The sequence below is a fragment of the Desmodus rotundus genome, chromosome 5, assembly GCF_022682495.2.
Source record: "Desmodus rotundus isolate HL8 chromosome 5, HLdesRot8A.1, whole genome shotgun sequence".
NCBI lineage: Eukaryota > Metazoa > Chordata > Mammalia > Chiroptera > Phyllostomidae > Desmodus > Desmodus rotundus.
Genome location: NC_071391.1, coordinates 35,994,020 through 36,012,407, shown reverse-complemented (window position 1 = coordinate 36,012,407; position 18,388 = coordinate 35,994,020). Strand labels below are relative to the sequence as shown.

General features: G+C 40.1%; 1 protein-coding gene across 2 annotated transcripts in view; it reads right to left on the bottom strand.

The window, feature by feature from the left end:
• Positions 1-563: 563 nt before the first annotated feature.
• The window catches only part of RRAS2 (RAS related 2), a 72,985-nt gene continuing 55,160 nt past the window's right edge, over positions 564-18,388 (bottom strand). For both annotated transcript variants that reach the window (XM_053924189.1, XM_053924190.1), the window contains exons 2-6: positions 15,095-15,182; positions 13,542-13,644; positions 13,264-13,372; positions 4,174-4,292; positions 564-2,054 (exon numbers count right to left, since the gene is read on the bottom strand). In XM_053924189.1, coding sequence (XP_053780164.1) covers positions 1,967-2,054; positions 4,174-4,292; positions 13,264-13,372; positions 13,542-13,644; positions 15,095-15,182 — 507 coding nt within the window. In that variant the 3' untranslated portion in view covers positions 564-1,966. The remainder of the gene's footprint in view (positions 2,055-4,173; positions 4,293-13,263; positions 13,373-13,541; positions 13,645-15,094; positions 15,183-18,388) is intronic.

The following is an 18,388-nucleotide window of genomic DNA, read 5'->3' as shown; positions in this document are numbered from 1 at the left end:
GAGCAGAATGAGATAACACAATTTAACTTTCAGGCTGCTTTGCTACTAATCACCTATTCAGAATAAAATGAAAGGTTTCCCATTAAATTTGGACATTGTGCAGACAGTTTCTTGCGATCTGAAGTTACCCACGATAAACTAAAAACTTCCCCAACTGAAAGTACTGACGAGGATGTAGGACAGTCTACAGCATCAAAAGCCACAGGACAAACGTGGTATCTTACTGGGCAATGGTTTTCATTAGCGTTCCAATCAATTCGTCTGCTTTGCTTCGGCTGCTTTAGGCTTTATCCTCAAATGAACTCCTCTCTCCTCTACAGTTGGGGCTCTTGTCAGGAGCACTTCATAGAAAAAGTTTAAGAATACACTGACTTAAGGAAATATTCAAGAAGTCACTAAGAACAAGCCATTTCACATCAAGTTCACCCACTGAATGGCCAACGGTAACTTGAGATTCCAACCCTAAAGGCATTGTTGGGAAAAGGCTCAGAGCTACTAAAGGAAGTTTTCCCCAACAGTTACTCCTTGAAGAAACCACCAAAATAACAAGTCATCAAGCAGCATCTTGTGATAACACATCGATTTTAATTCTAGCACCTGAAGCTACACAAGGGTATGCTTTAGAAACCTCATGGGACTGTTGTGCACGTTTAATAAAGTGACAACTGTGCAACACCACTTAGCATCTCAAAATCAGGAACATACTTTCGAATTGTTTAAACACAATCCACAGAATTAAAAACAAAATCAGAAGCCATCCACAGTCACACTAATTGTCAATTTAAAGTTTTACACGTACTACTTGATACAACAGTCAGTCTCTAGCAGGGATGTCGGAAGTGATTTCAGCTCCTCATCCTGCTGTACTCTGCTGGGGAGGTGTCTCGAGGAGCTACGTGACTGGCCGACGGCGGGGACAACCAGGACCAGAACAGCGAGTACAGTTCTACCACAGTTTCTGTAGTTTTCACGGTTTTTCTTTGTCAGTTAAAAGTGAACAGTGAGAATTAAATACTTATCTTTACATATACACAAGGTATGCTGTGAAAGCATAGTTGCTTACAAACATATAAAAATACTTGTTAACTAGTTTGATAAGAAAATAATGTATAAAAGTATATAGCAAAAACATTAATCATCTCTGACTCTGGAAAGATCAATTCCATACTTTATATTACAAACAAAAACAGTTTTAGTTTTTATGAATTCCTTATCCAGAAATACTTACAAAGGAAGACAGACATAAACTCTTTATTTTTACTCTCGACAAGGATGTGAAAGACTTAAATTAGAAAACCCAGAACACTGAAATGCCTGCGTCCAGAGTGAGTCTGAATATTGGCCACATAGAATATTTTCATCTTTGAGAGTAGGAGTAGTAATAAAGACTTTTAAAGTAGCTTTTAATTCATAAATACATTGGCGTCTTGGTATCTTGGCCACTGGAAAACAAAGGCTGTGAAGGGTCTGAGATGCCTCGCTCCTGAGGAGTCGATTCAGTGTATTTAAGGTAACTGAAGGTGACGTCAGAAGTTTTAGATAGGCAGCAATTCACATTAAAAGAAAAACCTCCCTATGTTTCTATTTAGAGTAACAGGAGGGAATATGATTCCAGAAGTTAAAAAGTTATTTCAAAACCTATGACTTCAGCTTGGCAAACAGCTTACGTTCCAAATCTGATTTCATCCTTATTAAAATGTAAGCCCTTCAAAAAGAATGTGTCTGTGTGTACAGATGTATGTTTTAAAATAATCCAATAATCTTTGAAGCAGCCTTAGTGTTTCCTTAAATCTGTCTTGAAATGACCAGAGGATTAGCTTCCCGGAGAGGACTAGCCAGCTGCTTGGTCTAAGGCTACCGCAGTGATCATCTGGCTAAGGCTAGAAAGGTGCCAGTGGGGCGTAAACCGTGAGGAAAGAAGATGAGGGCTCTTCCTGGCAGTTGGTAGCTAAGACTCAAGGGATTCTTAGAAAATGACACAATGGCAGCCTTTCTTGTCTTTTTCTTTCCGCGTTGGTTCTGGTGAAGGAGGGCATTCCTGCTCCTGAAATTTCCTGTAAGACAGAAACATCTGTATGTAGTTGCCTTCTTGGTAACACATTATTACAAATGCAGGTTGTTTTTGGCTAAGTCTAGTGTGTGGGCTTATGCTTTTCAATGTTAAATTTCAACTAGGGAATCAAAGCAACTCTGGGGGCAGAGGGGGCCCCCACAAATGCGTCCACACCAGCATAAGCAGGCCGTCCAAGTTTCATTAGTGGTGAGTCTTAAATCAGATGAGATGCTGAACTCACCACCTCTAAATTCCCCCATAATTTAAAATTCCATGATTCTAAGGCAGCGATTTTCAACCTTTTCATTTCATGGCATACATGAACTAAATATTACAATTCTGCAACATGCCAAGGAAATGTATTTTTTGCTGATCTGACAAAAAAAAAAAAGGGTGCAATTTTGATGTATTCACACCGACAGCTATTGTTGTGTTGGCCGCTGTCCTTTTTCTTAATTTGACAATCAAAGGGAAAAGAGGTCAGTGCACCTGACTAAATAGTCAGGTACTACACGTTTTAAAAATTCTTGTAGCACACTGGCTGAAAATCGCTGCTCTAAGATATACTTAAGAATAAACATCCTTAACTAGAGTACAATATAAAATTACCCTTGTGAAGTATTCCAGTTCTTACCCATGTCCTACCACTTACTAGCTATAAACCAACATTAGACAAGTTAACTGACTTCTCTGAACCTTGATATTTATAAGGGAATAATAAAAACCCACTTTTTACAGTTGCTATGAGGAGAAAAGAAGACCTTGCTATGTTTGAATACCTAACAGTACCTGGCATTAAAACCCCTTTGCTCTCTCCTCAATCCTGACCAACAGAGGGGTATAGATACTGAGGATCAAAACCAGACAAAACATTTCAAAATGGCAGTGGAAATTACTTTAAGAAGGACTAATTCTGTGTGTTAAAATATGTATAACATAAAATTTACCATCTTAACCATTTCTAAGGCATGTGGTTCAGTGGATTTAAATGTATTCACGACGTTATACAACTATCACCACCTTCCTGCTGCAGAGCTCTTTCATCTCGCAAAATTCACTCTGTATTCATTAAAAAATAACAGACCTCAGATTTTTAACTAGCACTAAAACAAAAAAACCCCAAATACAATCTCTTATCTCACCCCCTCCCACCCCAGAAAGAGAGAACGCTCTTGTAAGAGGCTAAAAGTTACAAGAAACCCATATCAGGTATCAATTCAGCTTACACACAATTCATATGAGCCCACTCCACATACCTGTCAAACTAACTAGCAGAGAAACCAGCAGATCTAGAGAGCAGAGGGTAAAGTAGGGGCAGGCACAGACTCAGAATAGTCAAATCAAACCCTGCCCACAGAAGCAACTCAATCTTTCTGGCCGGCAAGCATATGCAGTACTCCAGTGACCTCACCCATCACCTCCAGCTTCCTAGAACTCATTAACACTTTCTGAACCACAGGGGCCTGCTAGGCCAGCTAACAGAAGGACTCTTTGTAGTCTGAATAGTGCACTTCATGGCCTGTGGCAATGCTGAATCTCTATTTACTTAGCTTACTCATTGCTGGGAGGAGCCGGGTAAGAAGCAAAGCTCAGAGCACAGGCTCTGGAATCAGGGATACAGATTCAAGCCCCAGTTCTGCCACTCAATATGTGTAAGTTTTGAGCAAGTTATTTAACCTCTCTGTACCTGCTTCTGCATCTGAAAGTGGGGATAAATGAAAGTATTTAGCTTATTAGGTTGAAGCGAGGATTCAATGTGAAGTGCTTAGCACAGTATCTGGCAGAAACTACCGCTCAAACGCAGCTGCTGTCCTCACTGTCTTCTCACCACCAGGGCCTCTGGGAGTTGCGGAGGTTCTTCTCAGAATCACTAGGTGCACAGTCTACTTCACTATGAGCAAGTCAGGTTTTACATGGAGGAAGTACCTCGAGTATAATACATACTTAATTAAAATTTTAACACACCTTGTGCATTAACCCCCAGAACAGAATCACTCCTATATATGATGTTCTTTCTTACTAAAAACTTTTAATAGGTTCTTTTTTTTTTTCAGTTTATGGTTTTTAAAAGCATGGTGTAAAATTCAATAAAATAAATTTCTGGACTGTGTTTTGCTTACCTTATAACCCGGACAAGTTCATGGAAAGCCTGGTCTACATTCATCCTAATCTTCGCTGACGCCTCCATGTAGGTCACCTTCAGTTGCCGTGCTAACTGCTGTCCTTCTTCTTGGGTCACCTGAAATTTCCAAGAAATTCATTGTGTTAACAATGACATCTGCTCCATCTAACCCCTGGCCACAGATGGCACTGTTAATCCACCCAGAGGCCAAGCTGGTTTGTCAAAGATGAGCCAAGAGACTTCATAACTCAACACATCCTGAAGCCCAGCTCTGCAGAACAACTCACAGAACACACCAGTGACGGGAGTAAGATTTCAGTCCAGTGGTTACTCAAAAAGTATTTAATACAGCAGTGACAGATTCTGAGAAGGGACTGTAAGAGCCACAAGGTGCTGAGAGTCTTTAACCCTGTCGGGCAGGTCCAGGAAACCTTCCCTGAGAAGTGGTATCTCTGCTAAGAATTAAATAAAGAATCCAGCGCTAGGTGGAGGTGGGGTGAGGAAGCATCCCTGACAAAGGGGAAATAGCACCTGCGAGGGCCAGTCACAGTGGGGAATGGGCTTCCCAGGCCCCCCTAACTGAGAGAAGCCTTGAATGGCCGGCATACAGCAAGCCAAGAATGAAACTGACAAGAGGAGAGGGTGGAGAGGAGGACAAGCCTCAGGAGGAGCCTTTTTCAATTCTGCATTTCCCAGTCCCTGGTTACATATGTGGAAAAAACAACAATGAATAGGATCACAGGCCCTTACAATGCCTTCCTCACATGAAGGAGGCAAAGGAAGGCAGGCAAGGAAGGGGGCCATAGCCGATGGCAAAGAAAACGGTAGGCCAGACTAAGAAAACACTAACTGAATTCTAAGTGAATGAATGCCGTATATATTTTAAAGGTAAAAGGTCAGAATAGTGATATGTGTCTAAAATTATTAAACTATATTACATTTACATTATATAATGGGGCTGAAAAGTTGTTTCTGAAAAAATGGCTTTTATTGCTGTCACTACCATGAAAGTGAGCACTTGCAGGAAAGTCAGAAAATAGATAAAAAAGCAAAGAGAGTTTAGGAGCCTATCACCCAGAGAACCACATTCCTCTGGCTTTTCAGTGATACACCTTTTTCTCTACAAAAACACAATCGTAACTTTTGTATATTTGTGTTACACCCTGGAAATATGCTAGTCACTTATCTAGGTGTTCTTTTGTAAATGCCACACGCTTCTCTACATAAACGGTCATGTGACTCACCAACAAGGCCAGTTTTATCGCGTGCTTCCGTTCTGAGGTGGAAGCCTCTTCTTTCTTTTCTGGCTTTCGCCTCACTGCCCAGGACCACCCATCCGCGGTGTGAGGGGCACCTCTGACTTGCCTCTCATGTTAGGCACAGAGCATTTACCATTAACTGAGCTGTTTATCGCAGGGTTTTATGTACCTAATAACAGCTTCAAAATTCTTGAGGCAAAAACTGAAAGAACTTCACAGAGAAATGGGCCTATTCATACTTATTATAGTCAGAAATTTCAGCACCCGCCTCTCAATAATGGCCAGAGGAAGGAGACAGAAAATCAGTACTGATATAGATGGCTAGAACATTATCTAACACCTTACCCGATTAATTGACTTCAGCTGCCCCTCGTCATCAGGTTAGCAAAGTTTCCCACTATTCTACTTGTAAAAAGTTTTTCTCTTTAATCAGGAATGGATGTTGAATTTTCGTCGAGCTTTTTTTCTACATCTACTGAGATCATACTATTTTTTTCCTTTTAGTCTGTTAATATGGTGAATTGTATTCATTTATTTTCACAGTTCATGTTAAACCAACACTGCAACCCTGAAATGAACCCCCCTTGAGGGATGATGAACTGTCCTTATATCGCTGCATTTTATTTACTGAAAATTTATCAAGAATTTGTACACCTATGAGCATGGGAGATACTGGACTGTAGCTGTCTCTTCTTACAGCTTTGTCGGGTTTTGGTATCAGAGTAGTGCTGTTTCATATAATGAGTTAGAAAGAATTTTCTCTTCAATGTTCTGCAACGGTTTCAGCAAGATTGGTTTGATGTAATTTCAGCAAGATAGGTTTGATGAATCCATCTAGACTTGTAATGTCGTTTGAGGGAAGGTCCTTACAACAAATTAAATTTATTTTATAGATGCAGTACTATTCAGGTTATCTGTTTTTTTGAGTGAGCTTTGGTAGTGTGCCTTTCAAGGAACAGTTCCATTTCCTCTACCGTGCTGAGTTTATAAGTATAAAGCTGTTCATAGTATTTCTTCATTACCTTTTAAGTATTTATATAGGATCTGAAGCAATGGTATCTCTCCCATTACCGATGTTGGTGTTTTATTTCTCTTTTTACCGGTCTAGCCAGATTGGTCACTTTGACCTTCTGAAAATCAGTTTGGAGTTTTTATTGATTGATTTATTTTTTGGTTTTTCTATTTTCTTTCATTGCTTTGCATTCTTAGCTTCATTTATTTCCCATTTCCTGAGTAAGTATGGTTTTAATTTGCTCTTTTTCTTTCAGTTTCTAAGTAGAAGCTAAAGTCGTTGCACTGAGACCTTTCTTCCTAATAAAAGCATTTAGTCTTAATAATTTCCTTATACACTTCTTTAGTAGCATCCCACAAATTTAAGTACATTGTGTTTTAATTTTCATTCACTTTATAAATACTTCTCAATTTTTTATTTGTACCAAGGACTTTAAGTATGTAGTTTCCCCATATTTGGAGATTTCCTAGATATGTTTTATTGATTTCCAATTTAATTCCTCTGTGAGCAAAAAAAAAAAAAATACGTTGTCTCATAAGAATCCCTTTAAATGTACTGAGACTGTTTTATGACCCCCTGTCACTTCAGAAGCATGTATACTTGTTGTTCTTGGATAAAGTGTTCAGTAACGTCAATTAGGGAAAGCCGTTCAACAGTGCTGTTCCAGCCGTCCACCGTCGCGCTACTGATGTCCCTCCACTTGCTCAGTCAATTACGGAGAGAGAGGTGCTGAAATTTCTGACTGTAAGTATGAATATGTCCATACGCCTCTGTAGTTCTCTTCATTTTGATTCAAGAATTTTGAAGCATATTCATGTACGATCAGGTACATGAATATTTAGGACTGTTACATTCTCTTGGTGAATCAATGTCTTTATCTTTATGAAATAACCCTCTTTACTCCTGGTAATAGTCTTTGCCATGAAATCTACTTTGTCTGATATACTTATATAGCCACTTCAACGTTTTTTCATTAGTGTTATATTTCAGTCCATCCTTTTAACCTATTTGTGTCTTTACATGTAGATTTCTGGTAGGGTCCTGCTTTTTTATCCAATCTGCATTCGCTTCAATGTCTGTCTTTTAATTGAGGTGTCCACATTACTTACATTTAATGTGATTGTTGATATAGTTGAGTCACCTTGAAATTTGTTGTGTCCATCCTATTTGTTCTTTGTCCTACTTGTCCTTTTCCACCTAATTTTGGGTTAGCTATATTTTCTTTTATGATTCCATTTTATCTCTTTTGTCGACTAATAAACTATATGTGTATTATATTATTTTAATGTTGCTTTAGAGTTTATGATATTCATTTTTCACTCATCAGTCTAATTCAAATGGTATTATACCATTCATGTATAGTTTAAGAACCTTATTACAATGTTTCTCCCTCCCACCCTTTTATCTATCTTTATTACCTTCACCTCACAATACACTGTTACTGTTTCCTTTAAATACCTAATTATGTTTTAAAGAAATTTAAATAACAATAAAAGTAATTTACACCTGCCCACACAATTACCATTCTGGTGTTCTTCATTTCTTTGCATAGATCCAGATTTCCAGTTGGTGTAACTTTTCTTCTTTTTATATTTCTTGTAATACAGGTCCGCTGGTGATGAATTCTTTCCTCCTTTGTAATCTGGAGAAAGTCTTTACCCCACCCTTATTTTTGACAGGTTTCTTCTCTGAGTGCTCGCGAGACCTTGCGCCACTCCCGCCAGGCCTGCACTGTTCCCTGTCAGAAGCAGTGCCCCCTGCTGGCACCTTTACCTTTGTCCCTCTGGTCATTTTGCAGATTCTCTATTATTTTAAACATCTTACTATAATGTGCCTTGTCATTTTCTTCATACTTCTTGTGCTCAGGGTTTGTTGAGCTTCTTAGATTTACACATTTATGGCTTTCATCCAATTTAGAAATTTTCCATACTTCTGCTGTTAATCTCAGACACTGTAGATTTCATTTCTGAAAGTTCTATTTTGGTCTTTTTACATCTTCCACGTCTCTACTTACATATCCAGTCTTTTCTCTAGTTTCCTGAACATATGAAGTAACTTATAACTGTTCTAATGCCTGTGTTCACTAAGTCGATTCTCTGTGGTCTATTTTCTGGGTCTGTTTCTATTCACTGCTTTTTTTCTTATTATGAGCCATATTTTCCTGCTTCTTTACCTGCCTGGTAATTTTTGAGTGAATGCTTGCTTGGGTACTGGATTTTTACCTATTGGGTTCCTACAGATACTTGGACATTTCTTTTGATTCAGTTATTTGGAAAGTCTGACCCCTTTGGTAACACAGTGCCAGAACAGCGGGTAGTCTGGGGCCAATTCTGCCCTCTACTGAAACAAACAAAACGTTCTGAGTCCACCACTCAGCACCCCAAGAATTACAAGGTTTTCCACTCTCGCTGACCAGACTATGAATTATTTCTGATCCTATTTGAGCTCAGGGTATTATTCTCCCTAATCTTTTCAGAGCGTTTGTTTCCCCAACTTAATATCCTATTCCCCAAATCCAGCAACCTCAGTGAAATATCATTAGGTTATTACATTAAAGCATATACATCTAACAAAGTGTTAATACTTCAGAACACTTTATACCCTGTTGTGTTCCAAAAGGGTGGCAGGCAGGTTTCAAGTTTATGTAATTTTTAAATTTACCCTTCTTCTCTTCAAAATAGCATATATGCCCATAACACCTATCCTTTTGAATTATAAATCAATCAAATCAAAGAATTAATTAACAACAAATAAGAAAGCCAAGTAACAAAAGAAAGCTTCACCAAGCCAAGAATTCAGAAAAAAACAATTCCTATTTTTTTAAAAACTTGGCATCGTAACTTCCTTCCTATAAAAATAACCCCAAGCTGTCACAAATTCTGTGCCTTCTTCTCGGGAGAGATCTCCCAACTGTATCCTCTTAATTTGTTTCTTACTTCAAGACTGGAGCAATCAGAAAGTTCTCCTTAGTGCTGACGCTGTGTTAGCACAGCCTGCCAGTGACAAGTCTGAGCAGAGCATGCTACACTCCACTTTCTGGGTCTGTTTTCCCATTCTCCTGCCATTACGTCCTTTGCAGCTAGGGAACAAGGCATGTGTGTCCTGGTAAAGCTAGAGCCTGGGAGAGTGCAACGTAGTTAACTGAGTAAACATACGTTAATAAATGTCACGAATCATTCACCTTGAAGTAAAAGAAAAGATGATATAGGAAGAAAAATAATAAATATCTGAGACACGTCAATCTCAACAACTTGCTTTATTAGTGTAAATTTGACTGGGCGAGGAAAATGTGTCCTTAAGGAGTCTGCTATTTGTCTCTGCTCAATGATTCCTCAAAAGGTAGTCTGCCCTACCCTTCCTGCGTAATGTAATTCAGCCAGAGGGGAGAGGCAAATGACCTACTTTTATACACAGTAAGGAGAGTAACACATTAATCATCCAGATGCTAACACAATCCCACTGCTAAGATTTTTATGTGCTTCATTTATTTAGTTTTAAAGCATGGTCTTTCACCATTTTCTTCCAGGAATCAAGGTTAGCTAAGTTCATACAACCACATTTCTGGTCAAGAACACTCTAACCACATATAAAGGTGCTGTCGAGCTCACTGGTGCAGCCTTATCTTAACTCAGTAGTACAAATAGCACTGCTACCACCAAAGCAAATGAAAATGAACAAAAACCCCCACATGGGACAAAGAGAAGCCACAGCACTACGGAGCCCGAAGTCCACAGAAGACGGAAAGCTCCCAAACAACCATCTCCGAGGCTCCCCAACGCAGAGAACTGGAAAAAGATGCCAATTACTCAGCCTATCCCCTGGATATTCTGATTTGGGAGATCTGAGCCCCACCTAGAAATGTTTTTTTTAAACCACCGAGGTGAATCTAATACAACAAATTCACTGATCTACAGTTAGAAACCTCCAGTGAGACTCAGTTCAAAGGCACAAATGATTAGCAGCAGAAATCCACAATAACATGAACCTATCTAGTACTATATTATTTCCAAATAGAAGAGAACAAAATGGGAATGATGAGAGCAATTTTATTAAAACCAACCGGGTTTAATTGAAACAATCCACAATATTTGTAATACTTACTCGGGGATGTGTCCAGTTAATGAATAACCTAAGTTTAGAGAAGCAAAACTTGTTTTTCAAAAATATCTATTAAGTAGAAAGAGTCATCATAATACATCTTGATTCGTCGATGCCCTGATTCATTCATTCAACAAATATTTATTGAGTGCATATCTTTGTTCTATGTGCTGAGAACAAACATGAACAAAACCGACAGGTGGAAACTGAGAAGCACCCAATGCATTTTCTTTGAGTCAATGGTTCACAAACCTTTTAGGTGCAGACAAGGCACAAACAGGTCAGGCTAGAAGCCCCTTATACTCTATTGTTTGAGAGAGATGGGTTCTTTTTTCCTGGGAGGCTGCAGGGATGCACCATGGTCCAGGTAAACACAGGAAGGAGGACTGGAGGTTAGTATACTTAGCCATCTATTATTACAAGTTCCACAGGTTTCTTTCTTGAATTGATGAGGGCCACTGGCAATTAAACAGCTAACAAAGGGGAAAGGAGAGAGGTAAGCTAAGGTAAGCCAGGGAGGAAAAGAGGGGGTAAAAACAGTGCATTCTACACAGGGATGTGTGAAGGACAGGAATTTGAAACCAGAGATACCATAAAGTCCATGGTCCAACACCACACGCTGCTGTGTTACGTTTCGGCACCAGTGTGCTGTCGTATTGCCTACTTTCACATTCTAGCAAGCCACTTTCCTGTGCTTTCTCCCTCCACCTTTGCCAGGACAAACAAAATGATCTATGTATCTCGGAAAGGACAGATATGCAGTAATGCTAAATAACCATTCAAGTTCTACAAATATCTTTTTACTTACTGTAAACTTCAGTGACTTTGTTCTTTTGCTACTGCTCTGTCGTCACTGTCTGGAAAAAGTGTTCAATAAATATCAGACGGATGGGATGGAAGAAGCAAGTGTACAGAGACAGAAACTAAAAGGAAGCAGGCAAAGCCTCTTCTGGCTAACCTCCCAAGGCTGACCCACAAAGTCAGAGAACGTGGGAAACTGGCATTTGCTATGAAAGAGAAAATAGGCCAGAAGCTACAGCAAGTCCAAAGGATCATGTCTAAGACAAAGGCAGAAAAGAAGGAAGCTAGATCAACAACTATGAACAAGTCTGACTGGTTACTGTCTAAGAACCTAGAATTGACCAAAACATAAGCACTTCTAACCAGGGGTAAAGAAGTTTGTCTGGGGTCCCTGTGGCCTGTCCAGGCTCAGACAGTAGAGCAATTAAGGGTGCCAAGACTACATTACAGAACGTCACCTTTAGTTCTGAACAGATTTTAAAAAGGTAAAAACCTTTAGTATGACATTTCAACTTCAGATGTACTGAGGATGGCCCTCGAGGCTGGAAGGTAAGGCATGCATGATTGTCTTTGTACATCCCTGGGCCCTAAGACACCTGGAAAGATAAGATGAGGAGGAGCCAAGAAAGGCCACTGTCAAAGAAGAGGGAAGGGGAGGGAATGGTGTTCCAGAGCTAAGTAAACAGTGTTTCAAAAAGAAGAATGTGAGCAACTGTGTCAAACGTCACTGACATCTGCGCAAGTGGTGACCTTGACTGGGGTACTGCATGTCTGAAGTCAGCGCAAGCAAGAATGGCAGGAAAGAAGGCAGAGAGAGCAAGTGTAAACAATGCTTTTAAGGAGTTTTGCTATTGAGGAGGAGCAGCAAAAAAAAGCACTCAGAGAGGAATGTAAGATTAAGAACAAGTTTCTGCTAAAATTCCTTTTTGTTTTAAAGATGAGAACCATTGTAGCATGGTGTATGCTGATGGGAATGATCATGTAGGACAGAAATGGACCGACTGGGACAGAACAATTGCTGGAGAGATGCCCACAAGCTGGTGAGAAGGAACAGGAGCCAGTGCTACTGGAGGAGCTGGGCATACAGATGTGAAGAGTTTATCCACGGAAGTGGGGGAGGGAGGATTTGACGGGATACATGTGCATGGAGGTTAGTTCATGCGGAGGTGGGAACATGTAGAAATTTCTCAGTGAAATAGAAAAATATCACTCATCACAAAACAAGAGTAAAGAAGGGGAAGAAAGTATTTTAAGTGTAAGACGGAAAGTATGTCATAATCATCCAAATAAGTGGGAAATGAATGGACTGGGGAAATGCAAGATTTCCCGCAGGCTCTGAAGTCAGTGGTCACGACTCTAAAGTGAGAGCAGGCGTGAGGGAACCTAGGGAAGAACAGATGAAGCATATGAAGAAGTAACGTTTTTCTGTGTACCTCACCTTCAGAGAATACACTCTAGAGGAATGAACAGGAAGTTAAGCAATCAGGGCTCAGCTACTTGCTTTTCTCCCTTGAATATACACGTCTGAGCTGTCAGTACATACATAACATAGATATGAACTCAAGCAGAGAAACAGAGAACATATTACTCCAAGCTACTGTATGCCTTTAAAGTGATGGAAATATGAAGTTACTGTCCCCTGTATCGTTTCTCACCTGCTTGTTTTACTTTAAAAAAAGTAAGATGAAAAAATCTTGTAAGTCTATGGTAAAAAAATGGCCAAAATGTAAAAACTTAATTCCCCCAAGTCTGTATTTCCTTTTTATTTCTCACCTATTGTGATTCTGTCAAACCTTGGCTGAGTGTGTCAAACTCAGCGCAGCAGTTTTTGACCACGGCACCTTCAGTTGTTACACCAAGTACACCCACTCACTTACACATAAACAGCCGGCTTCCCAAGCGCAGAATTCCTTCTCACCTGTCTCTGATGATCCAGATCTGCTTTGTTACCAATTAAAATCATTGGAAACTCGTCACGATCCTTTACTCTGAGAATCTGCCTTTGAAACTTATAGATTTCTTCAAAACTGAAAACACAAAAACAAATTAATCAATTTGGCCAAGTAGCAGCACCATCCCATGCCCCATTTAGTACTCTATTTCCATTTCCTTCTTTATAAAAACAAGAAAATCCAAATTCAATGAAACAGACGTCTAGGCTGAAGAGTAGATCTGTATTTTAATATTGGTACCCACCTGCCTCTGTCTGTGACTGAAAAGACCAAGAGGAAACCCTCGCCAGTTCTCATGTACTGTTCTCTCATAGCTCCAAACTCTTCTTGCCCTGCTGTGTCTAGAACTAAAGAAAAAACAACACATGTAACTGTGTTCGTGTTTTCATTTTACAAATGGCGTCCCCACAAAGGCAGGCGCTCCTCTAGAGCACATCACACTCGGCGCGATCCTCTGAGTACTTTATTCTCCATACTAAGGACAAACATATTCTCATGGCAGCCATCTCAAATTATCTTCATCAGGACAGGTTGATTTTGTAGTTCGAATATATTAGCATACCAATCGTAAGGTTAAAAATATCAGCTACATCTAGGCAGATGGGAGTCAGAGAACCTGTGAAATCATTTGAATGTTTATCCCCTCCATGGAAAGAACTGGAAAAGATACCTATAAACTCAGAAAGAAACTTTGCTCTACCCTCCAAATACCAAACTTAAAGTGCAGGTGCTAATGTATTTCTTCATCTCTGTGAAAAAGTTAAAAGAACAGGGCTTTCTTCTGTAGAGAGATGAAACGTTTGCCAGGCAAAAAGCACTATTTGCTAAAGCCTCTGTGCTATAAATTCTAAGCAAGTTGACAAATATCGAAGCTCTTCTTTATTCACTTCACCCATTTTAAGCGTCACCAAAAGGGAGTAATGAGAAAAAAAAAATCCTTAGATGTTCTAAATTAAAATTACAGCGGCCATAGAGAGAGACAGACAGACCAGTTAGTCTCTTAGTAGCTGTGGACCAGGACTGACAAAAAACTGCTCACATTCCTCCGTATCTGATGGAATTTAGGATTCATTTCCAGGCGGCTATTTCTGTGATTATCCCAAAGAGAGAAGAGCTGGGCACCACAGAACCCCAGGAGCCTCCACTTCTAATTTACGCACGAACTTTCCAACCCGCTACCCACCGCTAATCCCCAGGAGCTGGCACTTCTTCCTTGGACTTCCCGGGCTTATCCCAGAACTAGCCCGCCCCACTCTCTCCCACCCGCTTTGTCTATAGTTTCAATCCTTTTCAGGAGGATTCAATCTTTCCCCACCCTGCCCCCACACGTAATATGTAAAACCCCTGCAAAACTCCAGGTGACGTGCTGTCCTCCCCACCTAACCACGTTGCCGAAGGTTTAGACTCCACGCCCCACGATCAGTCTTTTTTTCCGCTAGCAACAGTCTAATAAACGCTTTCTTTTAAAAAGACTTCCAGTCATGGAAGTAAAAAATTTTTGTTTAACAGTAAAAAGAGCTGAAACCTCATGTTTTTTCCAAATGTCCAAAAAAAACCAATTTCAAGTTACAACACTACACGACCCGTTTCACCAGAACAAAATGAATCCGGGTACTGTTTTACATCACATTTACTGAGGACTATTTAAATTCCCTAATACACAGACTCATCAATCAAAACCAATGAAAGAGGTGGGTTTATATGCAAGATCACCAATTATGTTTAACCCAGAAAAACATCAAAACTTAGTCTCTACGAGCATGCTGCGTGCACCATCAAAGGAGAAAGATGACTCACTATCCAGCCGGGCGGCTCTGTCGTCTATCACGCACTGCTTTGTGTAGGAATCCTCGATGGTTGGGTCATAATCCGTCACGAAATAGGACTGCAAGAAAAATTACCTTATTTTAAAATTCATGTCTGCATATACAAGTAACCAACGTAACTTTACCAAATCCCACAGATTCAGAATTAATCAAAGTATTTTCATTGTGTATTAAGGTTTATCTTTACTGTTTCAACTCCCCCATTCAATGAACTCTATTCAGAGCAGCTTCCAAGTGAAGAAAATAAATTATCTCTGACTTTTCCTACCCGAGACATGCAAGACAACTGTAGGAGGCCTGTAACTTTTCTCATAATTAACATACATATAAACACCTAAGAATCTAGATCTCAAGAAAAACGCAGTCAATTATAATTCGGGTCTATCTGCAATCGGACGGTAAGCATCAGTCCTACAAACAGAGTAGTTTCAAACAAATGGAGACGACAGAGAGAGGCCCGGAAGATTCCGTGTCCTGTCCTCCTGTCATCTCCTTTTCTCACACCTGTCTTAGTCCTCTTGCATATTCTGCCTTGTATATTCTCTTAAGGAACAGGACTTCAGAATTCCTTCATTCACAGGGATCTCACACTTATTCTTTCACTGATATTTTTGTTGCTATTGTTGTTTTACCTTAACTTCAATTTCCCTCTTCTGTTAGCAAAGCCTCCCCACTGTTACCCTCTCAAATCATCACCGGCATTAAGGACAGTTCAGGTAACAATGTCAGAAGGGAAGAATCTTACCTAGTGAACCACTTAAAGGTTTATGTATTATATTTCATAATTTTTAAAAAATGTTTTTAAAAGGAAACAGCAGGAACAACAAGAGTCTGAAAGAGAACTTAGTTCCCATTTTTACAGAAGGGCACTAACTAGACATCACCCTGCTTTTTGTTCTGAGTTATTTCTTTCATTCTCCTCCTAGAATGCCCGACTTCCTCAAAGCCTATTTTCCCACTGGCTCCTTACAAAATCTGAGGGAATGGCCTTGAGGAAAGCAGCTTAATGCTTCCCAAAGGTGTTCGGCCATTGGTCAGGACCTGTCTGGCTCCAGGAACACGGCATTCTTAAGTGATGGCCCTGGGCATGGTGACCTATGGAAACTGCAAAAAGCTCCTCAGAAACAGGCACTCTGCAGAGGACAGCACAGAAACTCCTGGCTGGGGGGGGGGGGGGGGGGCGGGCAGGGGGCGGGGGGCACGGAACTGGGGAGAGAATACTGATCTGCTTGCTACTATGATTTTGTAAATTTATTCTATTTTTGAGAGGCACTGTCCACATTTATATTTTAGGGTAACTTTAATCACAGAATTCAATATCCGTAATCCTATTCCCCCTTTGATGGTTTCACTTAAATGCAAGATTTGTTAAACAAAGCCTGTAAAAGAAACATTTACCAGCAGGAGCAGCTTTGAGTAGAAAGCACTTCCATCACCACCTCATTCCCCATTTAAAAATAAACAGGTATGGGCACAAACTCACTTCCTGGTACCAACACCTCTTCAGAAAGTAAATGTAACTGGCAACACTGTTCTTTGTACCAAATGCGCTGAACAACTTAAAACTGCAGTTTTTCACCAAGCTACTTGGATAAAGCAATACTGTTTATCTTTTTTTAAGATTAGTTTCCTGAAACATGTTTCTCCACAGCAATCTGACACCTCTCTTCATGCTTTCATTTCATAAAACCTGAATTCCATCGAGTAATCCCAATTCATGCGCAAATGGCCTAAAATGAGCCCCACTGTCCCTCCCACTTTGAAAACATAATGGACAGATACTATTTTTCAAATGTCCAGGCCATGCATAATAGATAGAATTCTTCCCATGCGATGTTTTCTTTTTGCTTTCTGAGACCAAATTAAAACATTAACACTTTAGAAGACTGATGGTTTAAGTAACTGGGAGGCCATTAAAATAAAGGTAGTGGCTATGGAAGTTTCACGTTTTCTTTGGATGTCTTAGTTCTTGAAACACAATGTTTTAAGAATTTTGCCACTTTGTTAACTAACTCCAGCAAGCATTTATTCCACTTATATTAATTTTTAAGACAAATTAATTGTCAGAACTTCTGGATTTAGGTCCACACTTCATCATTGTGTCCTGTTTTCAGAATTTGTTTGCAGATCCAATAATCTTCTTACTACATGAGGGGGTACCCAAGAAAACTGGAATTATCTTCTGGAGGGCTGGTCCCCTGTATTGCAGACTTCCCCCACTAGGTGAGTGTTCTAGGAACCCATCTCTATCAGTGTACCAGCTGGCGTTGTTGTGAGAGGTTGCCCTCGGCTTCAGTGAATTTTTTTTGAAAGACTGTTCCCACACTTTTGCCTATTTCTTTTTTTAAAAATGTTTATTGTTATTCAATTACAGTTGTCTGCATTTTCGCCCCATCCCTCCACCCCACCCCAGCTTTTGCCCATTTCTTGATGGGTGATTTATGAGCACACCTGCCCACACCATGCTGAGTGTTCAGCAGTTTTTGACCACAGATGGCACGATCCCCGTACCCCACCCTTCCTATTCGCCCAATCTTACTCCAAGTGACTTTTTTTTTGTTTCCCTGGGTGAAAAAAGTCCTCAGAGGGAAACCTTTTGCCGATGTGGAAGAGGTGAAACAAAAATGGCAGGGGTGCTAAAAGACATCAAGATCAACAAGTTCAAAAACTGTTTTGAGCAGTGGATAAAAAGTCTTGATAGGTGCACTGCATCAAATGGAGAGCACTTTGAAGGTGACTGAAGTTTAAACATGTGAGAATAAATGCACAACGTTTCATAAATTCCAGGGGTTTTGGGGTCCCCCTTCATATGCAGATTTTGAAGAGTCACCTTTATTGAAAGCATCTTCCTCCCTCAGAGACAGGACTGGGCAAGACAGAGCTTTGGCTATAAATTCTATTTCCTTTCCTTGCCGCAAGTCAATAAAGGCCTTGTGACAGCCAGCCACATCTCGTTCTTGAACGGAACACCCCAAGCGGTGAATCCCTGAGTTCAGTATCATCACTCTGGGCCTGGCTGTCACAGAATCAAAGACCCCCTTTCCTCTCACAAGTCTAATAAGGCAGAGGTCAGAATATACCTAAAAGAGCACTCATCATTTGCAGGTAACAATCATTACCTCCTACCACAGAGACACAGCATTTCTGTTGCTTAAACTTGGGTACCAGATATTTGATCACCAACAAGAAATCGGCCTCACCCTGGCTGGTGTGACTCATTTGGTTGGAGCATCATCCTGGGGACCAAAAGGTCACGGTTCAATTC